The following is a 24,253-nucleotide window of genomic DNA, read 5'->3' as shown; positions in this document are numbered from 1 at the left end:
CTCCGTGTCTCTAATCTCTTATTTACAGTTCTCGCTGCCTGTTTTTTTTCTCTTTTTTTTTTTTTTTTTACAGCTTCGCTTTGTCCAACTGTCTGCTGCCATGTTTCGCCTTTCCTCTCGCTTTCAAGATGCATCGCAGCGAACACTTTAACTGATCACAGCCAGTAATCTCTCGTTAATGTGTCTAATCTGTGTTGCTGTCTGTCTGCCTCGCTTTGCGTCTGTTATCCAATTCTCCTGCTGTGTCAGCCATCGTCGTGTTAGATCCCCGCTAATACGAAGCCAATGTTTATGACAAAGCTCAACAGTTTCCTCTTACAGGCCATTGTTGATTAGACCTAACGGAGAAAGTTTGTTCGCACGGGATGGGGGACGGCGGCTAACTGTGGCGCGTCGTTCACTTTCGTATTTACAGCAAACCTCGATTTTAACTTTTATAATTATTACATCATTAGCAACGTATCGAGTAAAAATATTCTGGCTGTTGAAGAATAACGATTAAGGAAACTCGGCTGGAAAGCCACTTCTTTCACTTCTGATGCCAGTACAGATATTTGAGGTTTAGCACAGTAAAACGGTGCTGAATTAACTGAAATTTTTTCCCCCCCAAGCACAGTCATAAATGTACTGAATTACACATTTATTTTATAACTCTGCACCACTACGGCCCATTTCACAAGCTTGGTCAAACATGTAAAAGCAACACAACTTTAATTTGTTCAGTCAGTGCAATTAGGAGAATAACAGCCAATGTAAAATAACTTTTAAAAAACTTAAACTGACAAAGGTAATTCTAAATGTAACGCAAAATAAATACAGCATGACATCGCTCCGAGCTGAAAGCTTAGAATTAAATGGATCTGTCCTTATGTATCGGGTACATTCTCAATGATACCTGATCTAGAATTTTCTTTCAATATTGAGATCAATACAGATATTAATGTCGGATTGTTGCATGTCTAGAGTTAAACCGTTGGGAATTGTTGCTGTTTAAAATTTTACGGGAATGTATTTGTTGGGTTTACCGTTTAATTTAGTTTTTGGTGTCTCTTGCCAATCAAAGGAGTTTCATATTAAACAACGTTCCACTATAATGCTCATTTAAGGTCAATGCTAGGTTGGCTGTGTGCAGTAAAATCAGGGTTCCTTCGCAGTCTGGAGAAGTTTTGATTTGGCTTGTTTTTCTTCCCAGGAAAAAATTATTTTTTTTTAAAATTATTTTCCAAGTTTGAATAGGTGTGAAAAAGTCATTAATTCTCCTTAAAAAAAAAAAAAAAGTAGCATTTTCAGGTTTTAATTCTTATACCTTGTCTAAATGTGTCCTGACTTCTGTTCTCACCTTCTGTCCCATTTTTTCATCCTCTTGTTTTTTCTTCCTCTAAATTCCTTATGTCCTTCCATACTCCCTTATATGTCCTACCTTCCCTCCTCACTTTTTCCTTCCTAGTGTTCATCCTTCTTTGCTCCCTTTTTCATGGTCTTCCATTTTTTTCTTCTTTTCCTTATATATATTATTTTTCCCTATTCCGTCTTTGCTTCCTTCCTTATAACCTTCTTTTCTTCCACCCTTATGTCATCCCATTTTTTGTCTTTCTTGTTTCAGTTATTTCCATCCCATCTTTCCGTCTTTCATCCCATCTTTTCTTCCTTCAATGTCTTTCTCATCTTTTCTTCATTTACCCTTCCTTTCTCTTTCCTTCCTTTCTTGTAGAGTTCAGCTCAATAGGCCGACCCGACTCGACCTGACATTTGGGCAGAGTCCGGTTCCAGCACAGAAAAACCTAAAGGAGAATGGGCAACATAAACATGTTTTAATCTACTTATTCTAGCCTGAATAGAAGGGCGGCCAGTTCAGCCTGGTCAGGAATCAAAGTGAGGTGTAGAAGCTAATCAGACTGTAGCGAGCGCAGCTCCCTGCATGCCCACGTGGCCCCGCCCTGCTCCTGTCAGTCAGACATCCCAGATCATTTGCTGTTGACTCACCCTGCGGTCACAACAAGCAACAAGATGGAGCTGGAACATGTTACACATACGCTAAAAACAGGGGAAATTACACTAATAAGGAAGCAGAGTGCAAAGTCGGAGGTCTGGAAGAATTTTAATCTGGTAGCAGTTTAAAGTAATAGATCAGGTTTACTTCGGGCTTGGCTCTCTAATTAGAGTTAATTAGTCGGGTTGGATCAGGCTCCAGCACAATGTCTATGGGCTCGAGTTGGGTCGGTCTCATTTCTTTAGGCCTGATCTAAACTCTTGTGTCCTACATCCTGTCCTTCTTTGTGTCCTTTATCCTTCTTTCCTTGGTGTCATCGTTTGTTGATACCATATTGAAAACCTTGCTGCTGTACAAATATTTGCCTTTTACATAAAAATGACAGTGAATCGTTGGGAAGTTTTCCAGTGCAATAACCCTGAGTGAAAATAATCATGTTAACGTATTTGACACAAACATCTAAAGCAAATTGGACACGATCTATTTGCCTTTATTTTCTTTGAGATTAGCTCGACAGCTAGCTCATAGTTCACCCGCTGTAGTTTTAAAACATTACTGGCTTAATTTGAGTGATGGGTGGTGCTCCTTTCTTTTCCATGACTGTCAGTTTTTTCTTTTGCTGATGAGTTTCTGAGAAAAACACCATGAAGGAAAAGCTGCGCTCAGTAGATCGACAACATTTACACTCATGGCTTTTAATGTAGCGTAAGTGGCCCACATGAAAATGCGGTGAAATAACAAAACAGCCAACACAAAACGATAAAACGGCGCCGAAAGAGATTATAAACTACTGGAGAATGAATAAAGAATTTCTTAATTTATTTACATGACTGTATATAGATCCATTTCTTTTACTAGTACAGCTATATTCTGTGCGCTAATGACTGGAAGTACATCCTCCCTCGTCACAGGGTTTCTTCTAATTATGTTTATGTTTCACTTCTTCCTCCAATCAGTCACTTTCCACAGAGATCAAAGGTCAGGGTTCAGCTTCAAACATTTGTCCTTAAGCTTGCAAGATTCATTGCCTTGCTCAAGGACGCATCAGCAGTTCAAACGTTCGTTCTCAGACGGCCTTGACTGCAGTTATTCCAAACACACTCGGCCACCTCGCCGCCCTTGCTTGTCTGATCTGTTTTGGAGTGTGTTAACATGGAGTGTGTTTCTTTTTTTATTTATTTATTTCGTCTTTTTTTCTTCTTTTTTTCCCTCCCCCCTCAGACCCTGTACCTGTGCTGGAGCTGGCTCAGCAGCTGCAGCTGAAGCTCCAGAGGATGCACGACATTGAGACAGAGAACACCAAGCTACGAGAGACACTGGAGGACTACAACAAAGAGTTTGCAGAAGTTAAAAACCAAGGTTAGAGGGGGGTAAACGGAGAGGATGTTGTTAACCTACAGGGGACAACAAGTTAGCCAAAACCAATCAAAATGACTCAGGTTTTTGCTTCATGCTGTGACATTATTTAAAAAGACAATTAGTTAGATGCTCAACAGAGAAATACGTCTTTACCTGGTGAATATTCTGTTAATTTGAAGAGTTTCTCTGCATTCTGAGAAAAATTGAACTGGTCCTCTTGTTTAGAGTCGGGGGATACAGACTTTTAAGTTTTACAGTATCACATTAGTTTATGATGCTATTGTGATAACGATGAAAGTGACAATAAGAACTATTTATTACTTCCTTTTTAGGTAACTGCATGACTGTCGCTGCATGACACAGCAATTATAACACCACAAACACAAACAAATGCATCTGTAATGCACTGCTTTAGGACAGCAGTCACATTAAAAAAAAGTGTGATTTCCGTCACTAAACTGCACATAGCAACTGCACTTCATCATATTTTCAAATTAATTAATATTTAATGATGCTTTCATTGAACAAGCAGTGGAGAAAATAGCAAAAATAACAATCGAGTCTATACAGACAGTTTTGGTGGGATTTAAACTTCATTAATTGAAACTTATCATGACAGTGATAAATCAGAATAAGAAATTTATCGCAATAAATTATAAATGATATGATAAATGCACACCTTTACTTCTGTTAGTTCAAAATAAGTCACTCTGGTGATCATGTGAGGTCAAAGTAGCTTTAGTTCCCCTTAAAAAAAACTCGTAAACCTTTTCTCTTTTCCCCCTCACGTTTACATTTTATTGTAAATTTTATTGGGTCATTTCCCTTTTGTATATAACAAATATGATCATGTCTCCTAAATTATATTAATTTAGTTAATTTTGCATCAAAGGAATTTTAACAGTTACACAAGTGTTTTTTTTTTCATCTTCTATAAAATTTTATAAATTTAAGGATTGTGACTTACAGCGGGGGGAAAAAAAAGTCAGCTTCCCAGAAAATTAAAATCTCGTGTAGAAACGTTAGCCCACTGGGAAGTAGATGCAGGCACTAAATATTTTACTGCATCAGTGCAGCTTGGCATGGCCATCAGCCTGTGGCTCTGCTGTGGTGCTAAGGAAGCAGAGGCTGCTTTAACAGCAGGAGTGTGGAGTCTCATTGCTCATCTTCCCCTCCACAATACCTCAAAGATTTGCCAGGTGATCAGCTTTGCACATCGATGCCACAGTTATTAAAGTGGCATCGAATGAAGTCAACATCTCCATGGTGCTCGTCAGCAGAAGGAAGCACCAGGTGCCTTAAGGCTTCCTGATTGGACTTGGTGAAACACTGGGTACCAACTGGGGCAGAGGACACGGGGGCCTGTGGAAACGACACACTGGACCTCCAGCAGCTTGGATTCTTTGCCTCTATGCTCTTCCTCCAGACTTTTTGATCTTAATTTCTATTTAACGCAAAAGCTGTAGTATGTAGCATTTATAAAAATGTTGCCCCATATTTCTTAACACTTTCTCTCCGTCATGACATCGTCATATGAGATGGATAATCTGTGGGGATAAAAAACAAGCTCCTACAGAAACTTGCACATATTCACTGCTCTGTCAGAAACAACCAATCAGAGCCAGGAGGAGGGTCTTGGCCCTGAAAACCACCCAAACTGTTGAATGGGCTTTGACGACGCTGCAATTTTTTTTTGCATTTCTGTGCATTTTTTGTCTTCTACCACACTTTTTCCTTCCACTAAACTTTCCAATAGTGTGCTTGGAAACTAGGCCGTTTCTTTAGCAGTGACCTATTGCACCTCATCTTTCTTGTGAAAGGAAGGAACGGTCTCCTGGACAGCTTGAGTCAGCATTTTTCTCCACAATGGCGTAGACCAAACCATGACCAGCATTACTGTAATAACGATCCTTGTGTTGGTCTTATGTAATATGAGCATTTTATGAGATTTAACATTTTGGGTTTTCATTGCCTGCGAGTCACAATTATCAAAAATAACTGAAAAAAAAGCCAAAAAATGTAATGATGAGTTTTTTTGTGATCAAGATGCAGAATATATCTTGATGAGTTCTGAAAAAATCTTTTCCTGTTACGCTTTGCATGTTGTATTAACAAAAAAAAGAATATATAACATTACAACAAATTCAAGGTTTAAGTCCTTATTTGAACATATTTAGTGCATCATGCATATTTCAGATACACGGGAAAACGTACAAGGTTCTACATTTTCAAATAGGTTTTAAAGATGGGGGGGGTAAGCCGGCAGAGGGTTTATGAATAAAAGACGACGGGCTACCTCAGGGTAGAGAAAGATGGAAAAACTGACAAAGGCAGAGAGATGAGTGTGAAGCGGTAATAGAAGTGCTGCAAATCCAGTCAAAAAGGAAGAGTGAGCGAGTGAGGGAATGTTTTGGAATCCCCCCCAACCCTGTGTTTTTTTTTTTTTTTTTTTTTTTTTTCCCTCAGCGAGAGTTAATTGGAACAGCTCGATAACGGCAGGGTTCCATTCTGCCATTGATTTTTCTGTTCCCTCATCCTTTATCCCTCCTTCCCGCCTCAATAGATGCGGGGGGATATTTAAACCCCCCAAAACACACTCTGGAACTCCCACTCCTGTTGAAACGCACACGTGGACTCGCTCCGCGCGCGCACACACACACACGCCGAGGCGCACGGAGAGCAGAGGCCATTGATCCCTGCAACCTAAATGTTTAAAGTTCAGTTAAGCAGTTAAGGGGTAAGAGGGCTCTAAGGGGACTCTCCTGTATTGATTATGTGTCAGAGCTGTGAGGCTGTAGTTTAAATCACGTGCACACACAGAGCGCTAAGAGCCCTCAGTCAAAGGCAGCATTGCTTTATATCATTGTCTCACTCGCTTATATCTCTCTCTGAAAAATGCACACGAACACACAGGCCTGTTTATTACTCCAGTTATGTGTTAGATTTATCTCGGCCGGCCCCCATACGGAGCTCGGCAGCCGGCAGGTTATGGGATTTCGGTCCTAATGCGGCCCTAATGAAGACAGCGTATCTGCTGGCTTGAGGGGAGCAGCTGAATATTCGGTACCAGTCGCGGACGCAAAGATTAGGCCGGAGCCACGAGGGCTACGGTCTGCGGCTTGTGCTGACAAGAAGAAGAAGAATGTGTGGATATGAAGAGCTGTTCCCTAAAGGTCAAAATGCCCCATCAAACACATCATGGTCACGGCTGCCGCTTATCACGTCCTAGAAAACGGATGTGCTCTGGGTTTTTGCTGCTGTTGTCTTTACAAATTCGTTCCTTTTAGTTTGAGCACTTGTTTTTTCTGCCCCGACTCTTTCCTTTCAGAGGTGACCATCAAGGCCTTGAAGGAGAAGATCCGCGAATACGAGCAGACTCTGAAGAACCAGGCTGAGAACCTGGCCCAAGAGAAGCAGCTCCAGCTACACAACGACTATGCAGAGAAGGAGAGGTATAATAAACAGTTTGACTGCTGATAATTGTGTCTTTATTATGAGGTTATTTTAGTTCTCTGGGACGCCGTGGCCCTCAGACAGAATTATCAACACTTTGAAGGATTACTGCAAAGAATATTTAGAGGAACTGATAAACAAAGCTCACTTATGAACCACTTGTTTCCAGATGTCTACCAAAACATCGGGTTGTATTTTTGAACAGTTTTAAAGGAACCGAGATGATGCAGTTAATCAAATGTTAGAAAAAAAAAAAAAAGAAATTAGCACCTTCAACTTTTAGCCATTATTCTGGGTTTTATGCCTCCATTGTCCCTTTGTTTGATTGTAAATTTGTTCATAAAGTAAGGATGTGGGTCCCTGGGCTGAAGACAGTTTTGGTGCCCTATGCACCAAGGAAAAGATCTTTTACTTTTGCAAACTACAATACATTATTAGCAGGAAGATCAGGTATGAACTGATGGATTGTAGGTTTAACACGTCTTCTGGCCAATAACTCCATGTTGTTTCCAACGAAATCAACTATAACTTTATAATTTTCAAATACTGGGTTATTGTTTATATTCATTATAATCCTAGAACAGTACTACTTGCATCACTTGGGCCTATGAGTTTTAATTACAGTGCAATGTCTTATGTTTTGTATGTTTTAAGGTTGGTATCTGTTGTACAGTGTTTTTGATTATATGTCTGTGAAAAGCGCTTTATAATTATAAACTTTACTTACTTACTTTCTTACTTGCCTACTTACTTACAAAACGTTCATCATTCACCCCAAAAGTTGGAGCCCTGGGCTATTACCCCCAGCAAGCCCTTTCAGAAAATATCCATAGGTCAGCGTCTGCTCTTTAAAAGATGTTTTCTTTGAGACTCTAATTTATGCTTTTTTTCCCCCTCTTGCTATGAATATTGCATTGAAAATAATCATGTTGTTCCACCGTGAATCTGTGTGGAAGAAACGTTATCAGCTGTACCTGACCACTAACGTCCGGTAGGACTCCCCTCTGACACTTTTGTTACTTTCAACAATATTTTCATTCAAATGGGTCACACCCAACTACAGCAGATAAAAATAATAAAAAAAAAAAAAACAGTCAGATGACGAGCCAAACAGGGAAAAGGAAAAAAAAAGGTTCAGTGTAAGACGCATGTTGTGCAGAGATATGTCTGTCCTCCGTCCATCTGGAGGGAGGAGAGCCGAAGATAATTTATCTTTCAGGAACCGCAAGGATACAAAAACTTAACCGACTTCCTGTGAGAAATCACCGTGTTCTTGTACACTGCGCTGACAGAGAACAAGCCAGTGCTTTATCGCCCCCTATGAGGCGGAAGTGACATCTATTTATGACTAAGTGTAACGCTCTGGTTTAACTGAGTTAAAGATTGAGTGATTCAAAGCACTGGCTTGTTCTTGTGCTCTGAGTTTGGCTGGTCGGCCGCTCCCGTAACGTCGCTCATTCAGGACGGGGCTGATATTTTTTTAGAACAAACTCCCTCTCCATGTTCTCTCCATCGCTAAATGTGTCGAGATTAAGAACTTGTTTTCTGAGACTTTGCAAAAAACTTGCTGACTTATTTTTTCTCTCTTTTGGTTTTGATTATAAGCCATTAGTTTTCTTCTGTTGGTCTAATTTGATATGTATCGCTAAGTTCTTTGAGGTAACAAGTGTCTTTTTAGACAGTCCCTTATAAATCGATCAAAAAGATCAAGAAAGTGCCCAGAGTTTTCTCTGAATGTTTGAAGCTTAGGCTGCACCGTGCTGCCCCCACTTGTTGCTGTGCCAGTTAGCTAACGAAACGACACCACAATATTCTCTAGTTCACAAGAAAGACAGAAATATGTCACACTAAATCATTTTTGCTTTTCTGTCTTAATTAAAAGCATACAATCATGTTTCGTATTTTGTTTTGTAAATAATACGCATGTACTGTTATGTAAATCCAAGGACTCATTTTGAGCAAGAAGACGCACAAGACTCATAGTTGTAAAAAAGCTTTTAATAACTAGAAGTCAAACTAATTGAACAGGTATAATAAACAGCTGACCCAGTTATCTGAAGGTGGAATATGTCGACCTAAACAAGGGTTTGTTTACATAATGAGCTCCATAAAACCCATATTTTCCCCTTGTCAATCACCTTGTTTACGTTCCGAAGGTGTGTTAAAGATTTCTAGGCTTGCAGTCGAAGATCAATTGTCCGACTGCGTTTCCTGTACGTCAGAGTTTTATAGGCCCCTTCCTGTCTGCAGAGAGCCGACTTCCTGTGTCTGAGAGGGCTGGTAAATGGATGGCACCTCCTGATGCATTTTATGCCGCGAAGGAGCGAGCGGAGGAGAGAGACGGAGATGAAAGGCTGAAGTAGAGGGCAGAAAAATAGAGATGACAGGAGAGACAGATTGGCGGAGAGAGGGGGGGGGGCATCAAAGGGTGTCATAAAGGCCGTATTTGTGCTGGATTATTGATGTTTTTACACGCAGCGGCAATTTCTCAGCAGAGCCCAACTTTTTATGTGCCAAGAATGAATCTATTTTATCCCTGTGGTTTCTGCCCACCATCCCCCACCTCCCTCCCCCCCTTCTGAGTCAGCCATTGCGGCCCCCCCCACCCCACCCCCTGGGTGCAGCGTGCCCCAGTGGCCAGACATTCCTGCCTAATAGGGCTGCTTAATGAGGAGTGGGTTGTGTTGTGGAGGGTTTTTAGTGGGGAAAAACTCTTCAGAAATGGTGGGAAAATAGAGGAATGGTTGCATTTTCCACCAAGTGTGAACCCGAGAATGACTGACTCACTATCTCTTAACTGCGACTTTGTGCTTCCTGCTCTGTTTTTCGCACCTCTTTAGGAAACTCCAGGAGAGTCAGGACTCCATGTCTTCAAGGTTGAAAGAGGCTGAACACAAGACGCAGTCCCTGCAGACAGGTACCAGGCCCACCTCTCTGAGCTTCCACTGACTTTATGTTGAGCCCCTTTCTGGTACTGAGAAAAGCTCACTTTGTAACCGACCCAATGCCACAAGAAGAAAATGTTGTCACCATGACCTGGTTGCACTCAAATATAAAACATTCGCTGACTGGAAAATGATCTTTGAGTTTCAAATTTTTACTGTTCAGGTCCAACCCAAGCTGAAAATTGACCAATTCTGATAGACTGATTCTCTGTTCATTTTCTGCTTCACTTTAATGTGGACTGTGTTTGTGTTCAGAAGGTTGAAGGTAATGTCAGAAGAGGCAAATACCTGACTTAAATTAGCACATGTCTGACATTGGGATGTAAACAATTATTCAAAAATTACTGATGAGCTAAAAGTGGGCAGCATTGCCGCAGAAAACTTATGGTTTATTAAATTAAAATGAGTTCCATTTGACTATTTAATCCCTTTAGACTTGATTGTAGTGATGTAGTTTGTCCGCCATCCAGTAGAGGGCGCCGCTGGTCATCCTTAAGCAGAGCCAGTGAGGAATAAAGATGGTGGCGCCACCTCTGAATGGGAAAGAGAAACGGTCCCATAAAAGTCCGGTGTGGGACACAAAATGCATTTTATGCGATTCTGTTTTGAAATCTAAACGCTCCAGAAGTTATAACCGTAACAGCGCTCATTTAACTGAGCTACATGACGGTGCTGCGTCAACTTCTCATTCAAAAATTACTGATGAGCTAAAAGTTGGCAGCATTGCCGCAGAAAAATTGTTACTTGATGATAAAAGACATGAAGAAGGTTGATTTTGAGGGCAGTTGTGAGTTTATGCACTTCATAGAGCGAAGCTTTAACATTCTTCCAAGAGCAATCACAGATGGTAGAGAGCTACTTGTATGAATATCTCTCTGATTCACATATTTTTTTCTTTTCATCTTTAATTTTTTTTCTGCTCAGCAGCCTAAGAGGTACCTGTTTTGTTACATTTTATAAATAGGTCTAAGTTAATTTGGAAAAAAAACAACACACTTTTCTGTTTCAGTGTTTGATACAACTGACACAACATAATAAAATAAAAATTTTTTAAATTCAACATATTGTAAAAGTGTAGCCCCTTATGTTATGGAAAAAGCTTTTAAGAAAATCGACGCTTATTAAGCATTAGTCGATCAATAAGATCAAACGGCTTTAGGTTAATTGATAACTTGCATCCCTAATCTGATAGAAATATCACCAAAATTAATTAAAGGTTGTGTTCATCTCTTGTTTTTGGATGTTAAACTAATATAATTTCATGTTTTTGTTTTAAGATGAAATGCATTTGGGGAAAAAAAAACACTAATTCTCTCCTCCCCCTCCAATTTTTTTCAGCACTTGAAACAACTCAGGCCGAGCTCTTTGATTTGAAGACGAAGTATGACGAGGAATCCACAGCAAAGTACGTGTCTCTCTGGGCTGCGTGTGTGTTTACAGGGTGACTTTTCCCCTCTGGCGCCCTCCATATTCTGCTCTTGACATAATCATCCTGCTTTAGTGAATCTCCCTCCCTGGAAACTCCTCCTGCTCTCTCCCCTAACAGCTGGAATGTCTCCCACAACGCTCAGCAGCCTCCAAATCCCAGCATTACCCACTCACAGTAAATACTGAGAGGGATTGTAATGCATTTTGCAGATTCGGCAGAGCATCAAAATAGATTTATGTTTTTTGCCGTGGAGTTTAGAGTGCTCCATCTGAATCGGAGAGACAGAGGGCAGCACACTTTTAGGCCTTGGACGTGGAGCCACATGGGTATTTTTTTTTTGTTACAGGACCTGAAAGACAAGATGGCTTCAGGTACTCGAGCTGTGTGCATCTATCATTATTGATCTGGTTGTGTTGGGCATGATGAAAACTGCTTTTCCATGTCTGCAATCCACACTGAGAGACTCCTCACTGTCTAAGGTTTAGCTATGGGAACTGAAACCACTTTAGTGTTGAAACTCCTTTCAGAGAGCTGAAAAGTCTTATTAGTGGGAGTAGGGCTGAAACGATTAATCGGGATGAATCGATTGTTGAAATAATAGTCAACTAATTTAGTAATCGGCTAATCGTTAACTGGAGCATACACACTCAGACATGCCATTTGCTGAATGAGCAACAAACTCAGAGCAGTAATTAAGCCAAAACTATGCAAAGAATGTATACGTTTGGCATTTATGATGGGAAATACCTCCTTTTCCTTTTCCATTACTCAAGTGGCAGTTTAAGCTTCATCTGGTTCAAATTCTGTTAAAATTTCTTTTAAGGACCTTTTACTGTCCAATTATCAATTATTTAATCCAAAAACCAACCTGAACTATTGTTTTCAGCAGAAATGACTGAAATCTTCACATTGACGTATTGTTTTAGCTTCAGATCTGTCAGTCGTTCACTAAAGTAATGCTGTTACTGCATTTTAGGGAATAAAATATTTTATTTTCTTACTTGGAAAAGGAATTCAGTTGTTTATTTAATGTATTTCCAATATTGTCTTTAAAAAAAGCTTGCGTGGTTAAATGTTAAATCTGCAAAAAATGCAATTAATTGACAGAACAATCACTAAATTAATTGTTGTGGCCCTAAGTGGGAACAACTTTAACAAAACCGATCTGAAAGGTGCGGGAACCATTTGTATCCAGTGCAGTTAATCGTTTCTAAAAGTATGACAGGTCGGGGGGGAAAAAGTTGTGGAGACGTTCAAGCCAAGGTTGGATTATAAAACTTAGCGCCATGGTAAAAACACCATTCCCATCTCTAAACATGGTGGTGGCAGCATCATGGTCAGCTCTCTTTAGGATCCTGGAGCCACTGGAGCTGAAAGACGGGTTCGGCTACTAGAGATGTGTGCCGCCATCGTTATTGATCTCCTAGTGGTGGGCAGGATGAGAACAGAAGCTTTTCCATGTCTGCACTCCACGCTGCAAAGTGCCACTTTATGACATTCACACTCCGCCGTCTCTCAGGGTTAGCGGTGGGAACCAGAACCACTCGAGTGTCCGGACTCCTTCCACAAAAACTGAAAAATAATATTTATCGGACGGAGGGTGGGGAGAAACAGGGAGGGGGAGCGAGACGTTTATTGTTTTATTGATCATCTGTGCGCCGTAAGAGAAAGTGGCACTTTTCTGGAACTCCCTTGCTAAATACGAGGCGTTTAATAAAAGCTTGAAGGGCGTCCCGCGTGCATGCATAAAGTACAACCTGGAATCGGCCCCACTTTCAAAAAGCCGCCCCATCCAGTGGTGTTCACGCTGCCCCAGACTCGCCGTGTCTCTCCATTACCAGCGTTGTTAAATTGATTGGCTGTTAAAAACAGATCGATCCCTCCTCTGTCTTCCTCAGAATATTTTTTTCCCTCCCTTTTTCTTCCACCCACACTTTATCTTTTATCTCTCAGCCTTGTGTGTTTGTGTTAGCGGAAAGGCCATATGAAGATATTGCGTGCAGCGTGGAGGCGCTAATCGATAGTTATTGTTTATCAAGGAGACACCTAGTTTTTCCTCTTCTCTGACTGTCTTGGACTTCTTTCTCTACTTTCTTAGAACTTCACTACTTCTTCTTCCTGCCCCCCTTCTGTTTCTTCCTTTCATTTAAGACAAGAACCCTGTTAAAAGGGATGCCTATAGTCAGCCCCATTTGCTTACAGAAGCTAATAAGCACATGCCCGCCCACATCCACACACATGCACTCACATTAAAGTATACACACACTTGCTCGCTCCCTCGCTCACTCACTCATTCGTGAGCCTCAGGCAGTCAGGGTCCTTGACTATGTGGCGTGCTGTGATCTGAAATTTTAATGCAACGCTTTAAAGCGCACACAAACCCCTCTCCGACCCTGCACCCTCCCAGTCCTCGGAGTCCTTCCCCCCCGTTTACTGCTTGGCTGAGCAAATCACCAGTGTTTGGCTGAACAACTTTTAACCCTTTCACCGGGTCTACTTTCACACAAATGCCATTCATATTATGTGAAACATACACACGTCGATACACACGCACGCGAACATGAATTCGCTGTGTAAACTTCCCAGCGAGGAGTTTACGTGACAAATCCGACCCCCCGCACCCCCCTCCTGCAGCCCCCTTGTCTCTCGCTGCGTTTAGGTAATCTCCCTTTTAAAATACACCCTCACACACACCGATGACACACCCCGACAATCTGGATGACGTGGCTATGCCCACGGTGTGTGTGTGCGTGTGCGTTTGCGTGTTTGCGAGAGAATCAGCGGGAGGCAGACCCTGTGGATGTAACGTTGCCCCCCCACTCTGCGAGAGTCTGGCCAGCCGCCTTTTAATCGTTTAGTCCTTGTTAAAGATTAATGATTTATTGATTTCCAGCCCCGCAGGATGCTTTAGGAGGGCGTGTGTGTACAAATTTCTCTAAATGTTTCTCTGTCTTTACCGCTCTAGTTATGCTTTTATTCCCAATAATTAGGCAAAGTATATATATATATATATATATATATATATATGGCCAGTACAGCCGGGCGATAAATCGATTTAATCAATTACAAATTTTTTTATAGGTTTTTGAAGACGACATTTTTGGAAAATCTAAACGTTCTTTTTCTCACTATTGCAATACTCGAGTGTCCACAGCTCAGAGTGACGTCAGCAGGCCCAGGGCGGCCATCTTGTTTTGACAAGTGTGCTTTACAGCTTCTACTTGTTTAGACTTTGAATTCAGGTCAACTCTGTCATGGAATATCAGACTAAGATTTTTTTGTTTTTTATGAAAATAAAGTCCTAGTGTTACAAGAATACAGTCGTAGTAACGCAAGAAGTTGAGATAATACAAGAATAAAGTCATAATATTAGAAGAATGAATTATTTTTTATGAGAACTTTAAAACAAATTAATTTTACAAGTTTGTTACTCATTAAAGCAACTTTTGTTCTCGTAATTTTAAGACATCGTTCTGGTAAATTTGTCTTGATTCTGCTGATATTGTGACTATATTCTTGTAATTAAGGAAAAAAATTCTCATAGCCTGGTCCTGATACCCTGTCGTATAATTCACAGAAAGAATGATTGAAATTAAATCCAGTTTTTGAAAATGTTTTTTGTCATTTGTAAGTTCGTTTTTGGAAAAGAAAGAGAGAGACAAAATCGAAATGAAATCAGATATGGTGTGAAAAAAAAAAAAAATCAGAGAGTTCATTTCCAAGCCGCATCGCCCAGCCCCAGTGTCCATTACAAGCACCCACAAACATAAAATGGCGCGAGGATATACTCAAAACACACACACATACTCTCTTTCTCTCTCACGTCTCGTTTCGTTTTAAGCTTCCCTGAAATCCCTACGGTAACATGCTGTGAAAATGCAATGTGGAGAAAGCCAAGGAAAGAAAAGAAATGGAGTGATGAAAGCTGGGGGGCAAAACAAAAAAAAAAACAAAGCCAGGGGGTGCTTGAGGCCTCTGCGAGGAAGACGGGATTGTGATAGAGAAGGGGAAATGAAAATCTAAATCAGGGGAATATCCTGCTGGCACAGAGGACAGAGGCCGAGGAAGAGAGGGCGATAGATGAGAGGGAGAAAACTGGAAGGGAACAGTTAAGAGGAGGAGAACAGAGGCAGAGGGGAGAAAAAGGAGCAGTCGAGAGAGAAGAGCAGGACAGAGAAGATAAGAGATGAAACGGCCTGTCTGAGATGGAGGATGTGCAGTCGGGGCTCTGAGGCTCTGGGTTGCTTTCAGAAGTCCTGCTAATGTCGCCGGCTGCACCCACCGGCTCTCCTGGCTCAAAGCGCGCCTCTGTACGGCTACTTCTCTGTACGGCTACTTCTCTGTTCCTGTCTGCCATTTTGCTACAGCGCCGCCCTGTGGTCGCCGTGTTGAGCTTCACATTTCAGCGGCGCGAAACCGCACTCTGTCGCCCCGGTTTATTGTTCGGCGATGAATTTAGGCGGGCCTTCGGGTCCCGGCCCGCCGAGCGGGGCGGGCCGACTGTTATCAGGACGCGCTGAAAATCCCCTTCCCTGTGATCTGCTTTGGCCCTCAGCCCTTGTAATTCCCAAATACAGCCAAATCCAAAGGTTATTTAAGAAGACTTTGTGCTTTGATTAAGCGATCACATTTGGAGCAGGAGCGCCGCTGTATTTGGGTTGCATTACCACCCATAAACGCTCTCCATTACAAGCTTTTTGAGCCCGGTGGCTTCCTGACCTCGTGTGTGTTTGTGTGCGCATACGTGTGTGTGGAACGTAGGCCGAGTCCCGCACAGTATAGCTTAAGACTGGATAAAAGCTGTTTGAGGTAGCGTTACTATTATGTTGCCTAAACACACACACCAGATCCTTTCAACTATTAAGGAAAGAGTAAAAGAAGAAGAAAAAAAAGCGGAGCGGGAAAAAGCTCTCCCACCCACATCTGATTCTTTTTGCTGCATCGCCCGTGGCACAATGTTGACCTAATATCAACTGTGTCTGTTTTGTTAAACACATTCAAATCAGTAGTACGCGAGCCTATGGGACACAGCGCTGTTTCGCATACTGTGACACACAAATACAAAAGCTGCGTGGGCTTATTGGGTTCGCTATCAAAAGATTGCAGTCGGATCAAAAGGTCCTAATGGAGGCAGCGGTGCACATATGTGCTCACATTTTTGCTCTCGCCGTGTCTTAAATAAGCGGGCCGGCGTGTACCGTGCTTTCTTTGTGCTGCGCTGAACGCCATTTCTGGGGTCTTTATTTCCGTTCCTTCTTCTGCAGCGCTTCGTAGAAATATTCATTCCTCTTGAAGTTCACGTTTGGTCTCATTACAAGCAGATTTTATTTTTATTTTTCTGGGAATTGATGGAATAGGTTAACACAAAGTAGAAGTGGAGTGAAGTTGGCTCCTCCGCCTTCTTCGGATCGAACAAAATTGACGTCAGTTTGTGCTTCGTTTGTGCCAGTCTTTTCCTTTGGAACACTTTATTTTGGTTTACACAATCCAAAATGGAATATTACCAGAGACGGGTGATTAAACACACAAATTTCATTATTGGAGTCCATTTCCAAAATCTGAAACCATCAAATGGATGATTAAACATACAGTTAGAGCTATAATAGAATGAGTTAGATCTATTCCTTTGCCAAATTTAGCCTCTGATACAAAACTGAGTGTCTGTGACTTTTGATTTTCATTGACACTCATAAATCCTGACTTGTATTGAATTATTTTATAAAGAAGAGTTTGAACATGTGCAAAGTTGGTAAAGTTATTTTAACAGATTATCGCATTAAAATCTACCGAAAACATTCAAATTCATAAACACCTATATTGATGATGCAGTAACTTATATTAATTTACGATTCTTCAAAGAGTTGCTGTAGAAGGTGATGGCTGTGGACAGGAAGGATCTCCTGTAGCAGTCTGTATTACAGCGAATTAGAAGAAGCCTCTGAAGACACTATTTTATTAAGAGGATGATCAGGGTTTTCAATTATTTTCTTGGCTTCATGTTAAGTGTAAAATAACAAGAAGGCGTAGAAACAAATGCACAATAAAAAAAACATGTCTGATTAAGGTACAAAGAACTGATGTTCTGATTTTTATTTGTAGAAAAAATATAAAAAGAAGTTAAAGAAGATTCATCCAGTCCTGCAAATTAGCATAAATAATGTTTAGATGAGAAAATTAAAAGTTTAAACACATCAACTTTCATTTAACATTTGCATTTCCCCTGTTTGAAGGCAGATGGTTGGCGTTTACATCCCCCTTCACGGAAAACGTGAACAATTTTTCCAGCGTCCGTTCTTTTTTCTTTCTTTTTTTTTTCTTTGCATGGATGTATTCTTGCCGTCTGACCTCTAGCAAGTGAGAGGTGAACCCTGGCCTCCATCCAGACCATTAGTCAGACACAATCACACAGCTTCATAGCAGATTAGTCTGCTGTATTAGGACTTAGAGCTCTATTAATGTAATCCCTCTGTTTTAGTGTGGCCTGGGGTTTAGGGGGCTTACATGTGCACACTCGCATGCATAGGCACACATGTGCACTTAAATACATGTATGCAAGCATGCGAGCTGTTTGAGTAATGGAGTTTTACAACCGGTGGATTAAGGTGAAATTTAGACGGTGGCTAAATGGAGGCCGAGTTCGTGGGCAAAATGTTCTTTTGTTTCCAGGAACCTGTAAAGTTTTCCCTCCTCCTCCCCTCCTCGCTGTGAGCTCCATTTGCCGTTTTATCATGCATCATCTGCTGATTAATCGGACCTGTCTCTTTCAGGGCTGACGAGATTGAGATGGTGATGACGGACTTGGAAAGAGCCAATCAGGTAATTCACTCAGTGCCATGTTGCTCTTTTATTAAAAATTGCCCGTCACACAGAGAAGTTAGACTTTGGACATGAATTTGCAGAATCAATTGGCCAAAATTTCAGTCGTTTAGCTTATTTTTTATTTAACAACAAATGGCCAAGGTAACAAAAAAAAAAAAGTCTAGAATTTGCTTTCACCTTTTCAAATCTGGATACGTTTTGGAAAAAAATAATGAATATGGCAGGATATTTGATTCCAATCACTTTAACGTGTTCAGTAATTTTCATATTAGAACATTTTGCATCAGTTTTTTTTTTTTTTGTGATTACATTTTTCTCTATAATGCGCTGTCATGTTTCTTTACGAAAACATTCTATCAAAAAAGAAAAAAAGACTGATACAAAGGGAGTCATCTTTGTTTCACACTCAGTTTCTCGTTGTTACTGTTATAGTAGTCAGAGTTGATCTGTATCTGTAACGAATCGATCTTTTGAAACTTTTTCCAGTTTCCAGCAACTCCCAGCATCACTTCCATGAGTTTCATCAACATTTGTTTGTTTGATAATACGTGTTTTTATATAATAAAGAAAAACTGTGCACACAGGTAGGAGTGCAAGATCATGGGAACTTTATGACATAAAAGAAAGATCCTTGGATGTTGACATGTCACAATGAGAAAAGGAAACATTTTTCACAGCAAAACAAGCTCAACGCCTCACTATCTTAAGATAACCAGCCAGTGAAACTTCTAACAAAAAACCCAAAATCATATAATTTTGAGACAATATTAAAGAAATGATCACAGCAAAATGGGCTTGATCCCATGTTCCTGAGTTAATAAAACTGTTAAGCTTGAAAGTGAATAGCGCTGAAAGTGAATAAAATAAGTAAAGTCTGAATGCTTTTCTTGGCTGATTTTATGCTCCGTGTGTCAATACAAATTATGATTCGTCGATCGGGATTTCCATTCCCAACAAAAGTGAATAGAAAATTGTTAAAATTACACTTTAGGCATGGCTTTGTAGAATAGTTTTTGCATTATTATCCAAGTTTTCACAAAAGAAATGTAGGAAAATTCAAAGTGTGAAAAAAAACAACCCATTAAAACATTTCTTTCCAGACTTTCCTTTGTTCCGTTTCCATCTGGATAATGAGATCTACAGCTAATCTGTAGATGATTTTATTAAAAACATTCCACGCACAACATTTAGGCTTTGAAATAATTGAACGCTCAGTGACACGTTTGTTTCGAATAAGCTTCGGGTGTCCGTCTCTCAAGTGATGCGATGTGGTTTTGTTGTTGGCAGAACTCTGAAGCTGAACTCCAAACACACAGAAGTGACATCGTGTTCGTCTGTAATGCTCTAAGATGTTATGTGTGGAAAAGTGTGAATTTTGAGATGGAGAAAGCGTGTAGGAAAAAAGAAAAAAACAACAACTTTCAAACAAACGCCTGCCGCCTGTGTAAACCCTCCGACGCTGAGCTAAAAACACGAACCGGGGGTAAAATAAGAATTTCTCTGACCGAGTCATTCCTTCATTATGGGTAAACAGGGGCTGTTGCTGTTTTAACTCGACCCCGCCCTTGTCGTCTTTGCTGCAGAAAATACTCACCTGAACGCCGGCTGCGTATTAATCTGCGGCTGAAAATAGTCCCGAACAAGCAGCCTATTTGTTCTGCTTTGAGCAGCGCTAATGTCCAGCTGGTTTTAAGGAATTATTGAGCTCTTTCTAAAAACGCACCGTGTATTTTTGACTATTTTAAACCCAAGAGAGAAAAAAAGCTGTGCTATTTCTTTTTCTTTCTTTTTTGCCTGGAAAAATAGACATTGTTACTCATAATCGCTTGCCAGTTTAAAAGCTATGAAAACTATCCCCTGTATTAAAATCATGAATCTTTAAATAGAGCGAACACCTACTGAGTTCATCCAGCTGGAGCGAAGCTCCCAGCATTCCCTCTGCCCCGGCGTTGTTAAAAAATCCCTTTGCTATCTGTTAATGTCATTGTTGTTAACTTTCATTGTTAGGCCAAGAGTATGATTTTGGTTAAAGGGCCAGCATAGGCATGCAATGTTAATATTAGCCCAAAGGTTAACGCTCCGACTATAATGCCACTCATACACACACACACACACACTCTCGCGCTGTTCACACTTTTGATTTGAGGTTTACTGAGGGTGACAGCGTGGCCCGCAGCTCAGTCAGACTTTTTAGAAGCTTTTACGAGAAGAAAATGGAAAACAGGACTTTTTTTTTCTTTCTTTCTTTTCTTTTATTTTTTTCGTCTGGCCTGGCACTTTAACTCCCACCCAGTCAATAACAGCTCTCAAGATGGTTGCAATTAGGAACGCTGTGAAATCGGCTCCCTGTAACTCCTAATGATGGCAAGTTTGGCCAGTGTAGCAGATGATTCCAGACTAGAGCATGGCCGCGTGGTTGTAAATGCACGGCCACGCTTATTATTTCTGTTCTTCAGGGAAATATACTATGATTTATGAAAGAAATCAATTTATTTATTTATTTTTATACATTTTGAATATTCCCCCCGTCGTGTTATTGAGCATTTTGTTTAGGCTGTAAAGGGGGCCCGTTTCCTTTCGTATACAAACGCTTCACAGCGTGATGGCGGATTGTGTAATGGAAAACCTTTACGCCTTCACTTTATTACCTCTGACTCCACGCTCGCGCGCGCTTTGGGGGGATTCGCTGTTCTGCGCGGCGAAGTGAACGTCCTTAGGTTTCGTTCAATAACTGCAAAGAAACAGTCGGTGCCGATCAAATTAAATCGGCTTCCCGACCTAATAACCATCTCATCTCCAGTTTACGTTTGTGTTTGTTTTCCAGCGAGCGGAGGCAGCAGAGAGGGAGGCGGAGGCGCTCCGAGAGCAGCTGTCGTCGTCTAACCAATCCCAGCAGCTCAGCAGTCCCACCAACGCCGAACCTGACTCGGTAACCCACTTTCGTTGCCTCCCTGATTGGTCGGTGGAAAGCTGCTGATTGGATAAAACTCCTTTTTTAACCGAGAAGTGTTTGGTTGTTTATGTTTTATGCAGCTGTACTCACTGAATTGAGCAGTTGTTCTATGGGATCATCAGTGATGATGTTCAGAGCCAAAAGGTTTTTTTTTTTTTTTAAGAAGTATGTAAAGCTGCAGATTTTGATTTTAATACATTTTCTTTCCAAATCTGGATGAGAACTGTATAATATAATTGAGTAGGGAGAAATTATTCAAGTTCCTTGTTCTGTTTTCCCAGATTATTCTGGGAATAAATCACTTTGAAAATGAGCAAATTTTCTGACAGATTATGCAGAATAGATCAGGGGTTTCCAATGGGCGGCCCAGGGGCCACTTGTGGCCCTTGGACTGATGTTTTTGTGGCCCCTAACTGCATTTTTATTTTGATAATGAGACAAGTGATTTCTACAAATAAGCTTAAAATCTCATTACTTCAAAATAGTTGAGATAAGAAAACTAGTTGAAAATACTTTTTTCCTTAACAGTTATACTTTGTCAACACTGCCAAAATAAGCTAAAAAATTGGTAATTAGGAAAATACAAATCTGAAGATTTCATCGTGTTGAGATAATAAGAAAACTGTATTATAATATAGTTAGTTAAACTGTTCACAGATGAAAACCAGTGTTTTTCTGATCGACTTAACAGAAGTGAAATTGCTCTCGTAATATAATCAACAAAACGATTCAATTCAACGATTTCAATATCTTGATATAAGACAGTAAAACTAATGGCAGCAAACTGAACATTATCTCGAGATAGTCGGCTAATAAAAACTGGCATTAGCAACAAAAAGAGCTCCAGATATCATAATGATGTGATATGTTTAAATTATCACACATTTAAATCACATTTTAAAGTAGCAAGATTACCGCTATCACAACAAAAATGAGCCATAGATGATATTATCTTCAGTTTTTCCATTTATTAAAAGTGTTATCACTGGGGGGGGGGGAAGCGGTAGATTTCATCCTGGGCTGGTGAAATAATGGTTTTGTTTTGATAACAATGTAATCTGGACTGATTATAGTATGAAGCTGTACATGTAATTAGCAAATGATGCCAAAATACGAAATTTCTACACACTTTGATAAAAATCTAAATCGTTTCGACTTTACTGCATGGTTTTATTTGACTAGTAATGAACCCTAAAACACTATTAAAGATGGAAGTGAATCCACTTTATGTTAAATATTTGCACAGACTAAAATAGTTAAACATTTGAAGAAATTTTTTGATGATTTGTGTCCAGGAGAGTCAGTTTTAGGCTTAAGAAGGAGTAGGAACTGTGAGGTTTTTTTTTTAGCTTGATTCAGTGGTAAATGAAACTTTACAACATACGCCGTCATGGATTGTTTTGGCTCATTACCATTGGCAAATGAGTTTATGCGCAAGGAACTTTCTTTATAGACTCTAAACAAAGATTAGAAGAAGTTCAATTAATTAAAGTTTTTTTTTTCTTTTCTTTTCTTTTTTCCCACTCTTTCTTGCCCGCAGGATCAGGCGTCAGAGGTGGCGTCGTACTCGAACCTGGAGGCGGAGCTCAGGGCCAAAGAAAGGGAGACCGCCCAGCTGGTGGAGGATGTCCAGAGACTGCAGGCCAGCCTGACCAAACTCCGTGAGACCACCAGCTCCCAGATCTCCCAGCTGGAGCAGCAGCTTAGCAGCAAGTCTGCAGTTCTCAAGGTATACAAACAAAACATTCAACTTCCTCACTTTTGTGTGTGTGTGTGTGTGTGGGATCTCTACTCTTCAGCCATAAATAGTTTTTAGGACTCTGTAACTTCTTCCCATTTTGCCCTTTTTCCACTCCCTGTTGTAATAATCGCGTTCATCTCAACTAAAGCCGCTGGAGCGTTTCCGTGAAATGTTCACTTGTCGTCTTGTGATCCGTCAGGAACTGGAGGAGAAACTGGAACGGCAAGCCGACTATGAGGAGGTCAAGAAGGAACTAAGGTGGGGTTAAAATTGTAAACATTTTTGCCGACAGTTATTATGTGAAAACCAGAGGAATATCCTCATTTCGACCAAGTGAAAGAACTGAATGCATGGGTCTTAGTGAGCTGAAAGTTTCTCCTTTTATCCCCTCAGCATCCTTAAGACGATGGAGTTTGGAACCGACTCAGTGCAGGTAAAAAAAACACTAAATTCATGTGTAACGGGTGGGAATTGAAGATCTGAAGGTATAAACAAAAATCAACGAACGCTCATCACCTCTTCGTTCCTCTCGTCCTCCTCGTCAGGACTCGTCCAAACCTCTGGAGGTGCTGCTGCTGGAGAAGAACCGGACTCTTCAGTCGGAGAGCGCCGCGATGCGCATCGCCAACACGGAGCTGAGCGGTAAGTTCGAGACGATGCCGGTGTCAGGTGAGGGGTGAGAGACCTGGAGAAGTCCAAAAAGAACTTCCATGGGTGAAACTTTAGCTTCGTACGAGGCTGAACAGGAATGTAGAGCGAGGCAGAGATGTGTACGCATGCACAGTGGCATCAAAAAGTTTGTTTCTAGAGTAAACCGTTTAGAGGAAGGATCAGAGGAATGAAAACCCTCCACAGGTTATAATCGGTTTAAGAAGGTGTTATGTTTGTGTTCTAAATCTGACCTGAGCATCTCTAAAAGTACAAAACCAGGTGAAAGACACTAAGATTGTATCATAAAATTATAAAAACCGATCCTTTTTGGTGGGAACTATTCCACGTTTTGCCATTAGTTGTTCGCTGAAACAGAACTTCTGTCTGGGGTTCTGAGACTTTTGATGCCACTTCATGTTGGTTGACAGGTTCCTTTTCTCTGAGAATACTTAAATATTTCATTTTCGATTGAATTATTTAAACATTGCCACCGCCATACACAGATTTATCGTTTTAAAACGGAGGAGAAAATAAATCCTGTTGTGTGACTGCGAAACCTTTGTTGTGGTACAAAGATGTTGCTTTAGCCTCACGTTTTGCAGAAAAGCATGTGTTGTGTCTTTTTATAAATGCACCAGCGGGCGGTTCAACCTGAAAGGAAAAAAAAGAAGAAAAAAAAAAACAACCAAGCATTGTACAACAAAAACAAAAAAAAGGAGGACACCATCCTCTGTTCTTTACATCGGGACTCGGCTGCCCTCTCCAAACAGTGTTTATGGGTTTGAAATGTCATTGCTTTAGGCTTGAATAGTTGAATAGCTTAGAATTGATTAACATTCACAGTGAGAGGAGCTTACTGTCTTATTCGATCATGTTAAAGTCTCAATGGTTACACATTAAAATAATTCTCCCA

General features: G+C 40.7%; 1 protein-coding gene across 5 annotated transcripts in view; it reads left to right on the top strand.

Moving 5' to 3' along the window:
• The window catches only part of cux1b (cut-like homeobox 1b), a 105,667-nt gene that overhangs the window by 55,689 nt on the left and 25,725 nt on the right, over nt 1-24,253 (top strand). For all 5 annotated transcript variants that reach the window (XM_008425799.3, XM_081615038.1, XM_081615040.1 and 2 more), the window contains exons 5-14: nt 3,212-3,349; nt 6,678-6,801; nt 9,643-9,719; nt 11,086-11,152; nt 17,944-17,992; nt 20,820-20,924; nt 22,489-22,677; nt 22,889-22,947; nt 23,083-23,122; nt 23,235-23,331. In XM_008425799.3, coding sequence (XP_008424021.1) covers nt 3,212-3,349; nt 6,678-6,801; nt 9,643-9,719; nt 11,086-11,152; nt 17,944-17,992; nt 20,820-20,924; nt 22,489-22,677; nt 22,889-22,947; nt 23,083-23,122; nt 23,235-23,331 — 945 coding nt within the window. The remainder of the gene's footprint in view (nt 1-3,211; nt 3,350-6,677; nt 6,802-9,642; nt 9,720-11,085; nt 11,153-17,943; nt 17,993-20,819; nt 20,925-22,488; nt 22,678-22,888; nt 22,948-23,082; nt 23,123-23,234; nt 23,332-24,253) is intronic.

The sequence above is a fragment of the Poecilia reticulata genome, chromosome 13, assembly GCF_904066995.2.
Source record: "Poecilia reticulata chromosome 13, P_reticulata-male-v2, whole genome shotgun sequence".
Lineage (NCBI taxonomy): Eukaryota > Metazoa > Chordata > Actinopteri > Cyprinodontiformes > Poeciliidae > Poecilia > Poecilia reticulata.
The sequence above is the reverse complement of the archived record's forward strand: the minus strand, read 5'-3'. Positions and strand labels throughout refer to the sequence as shown.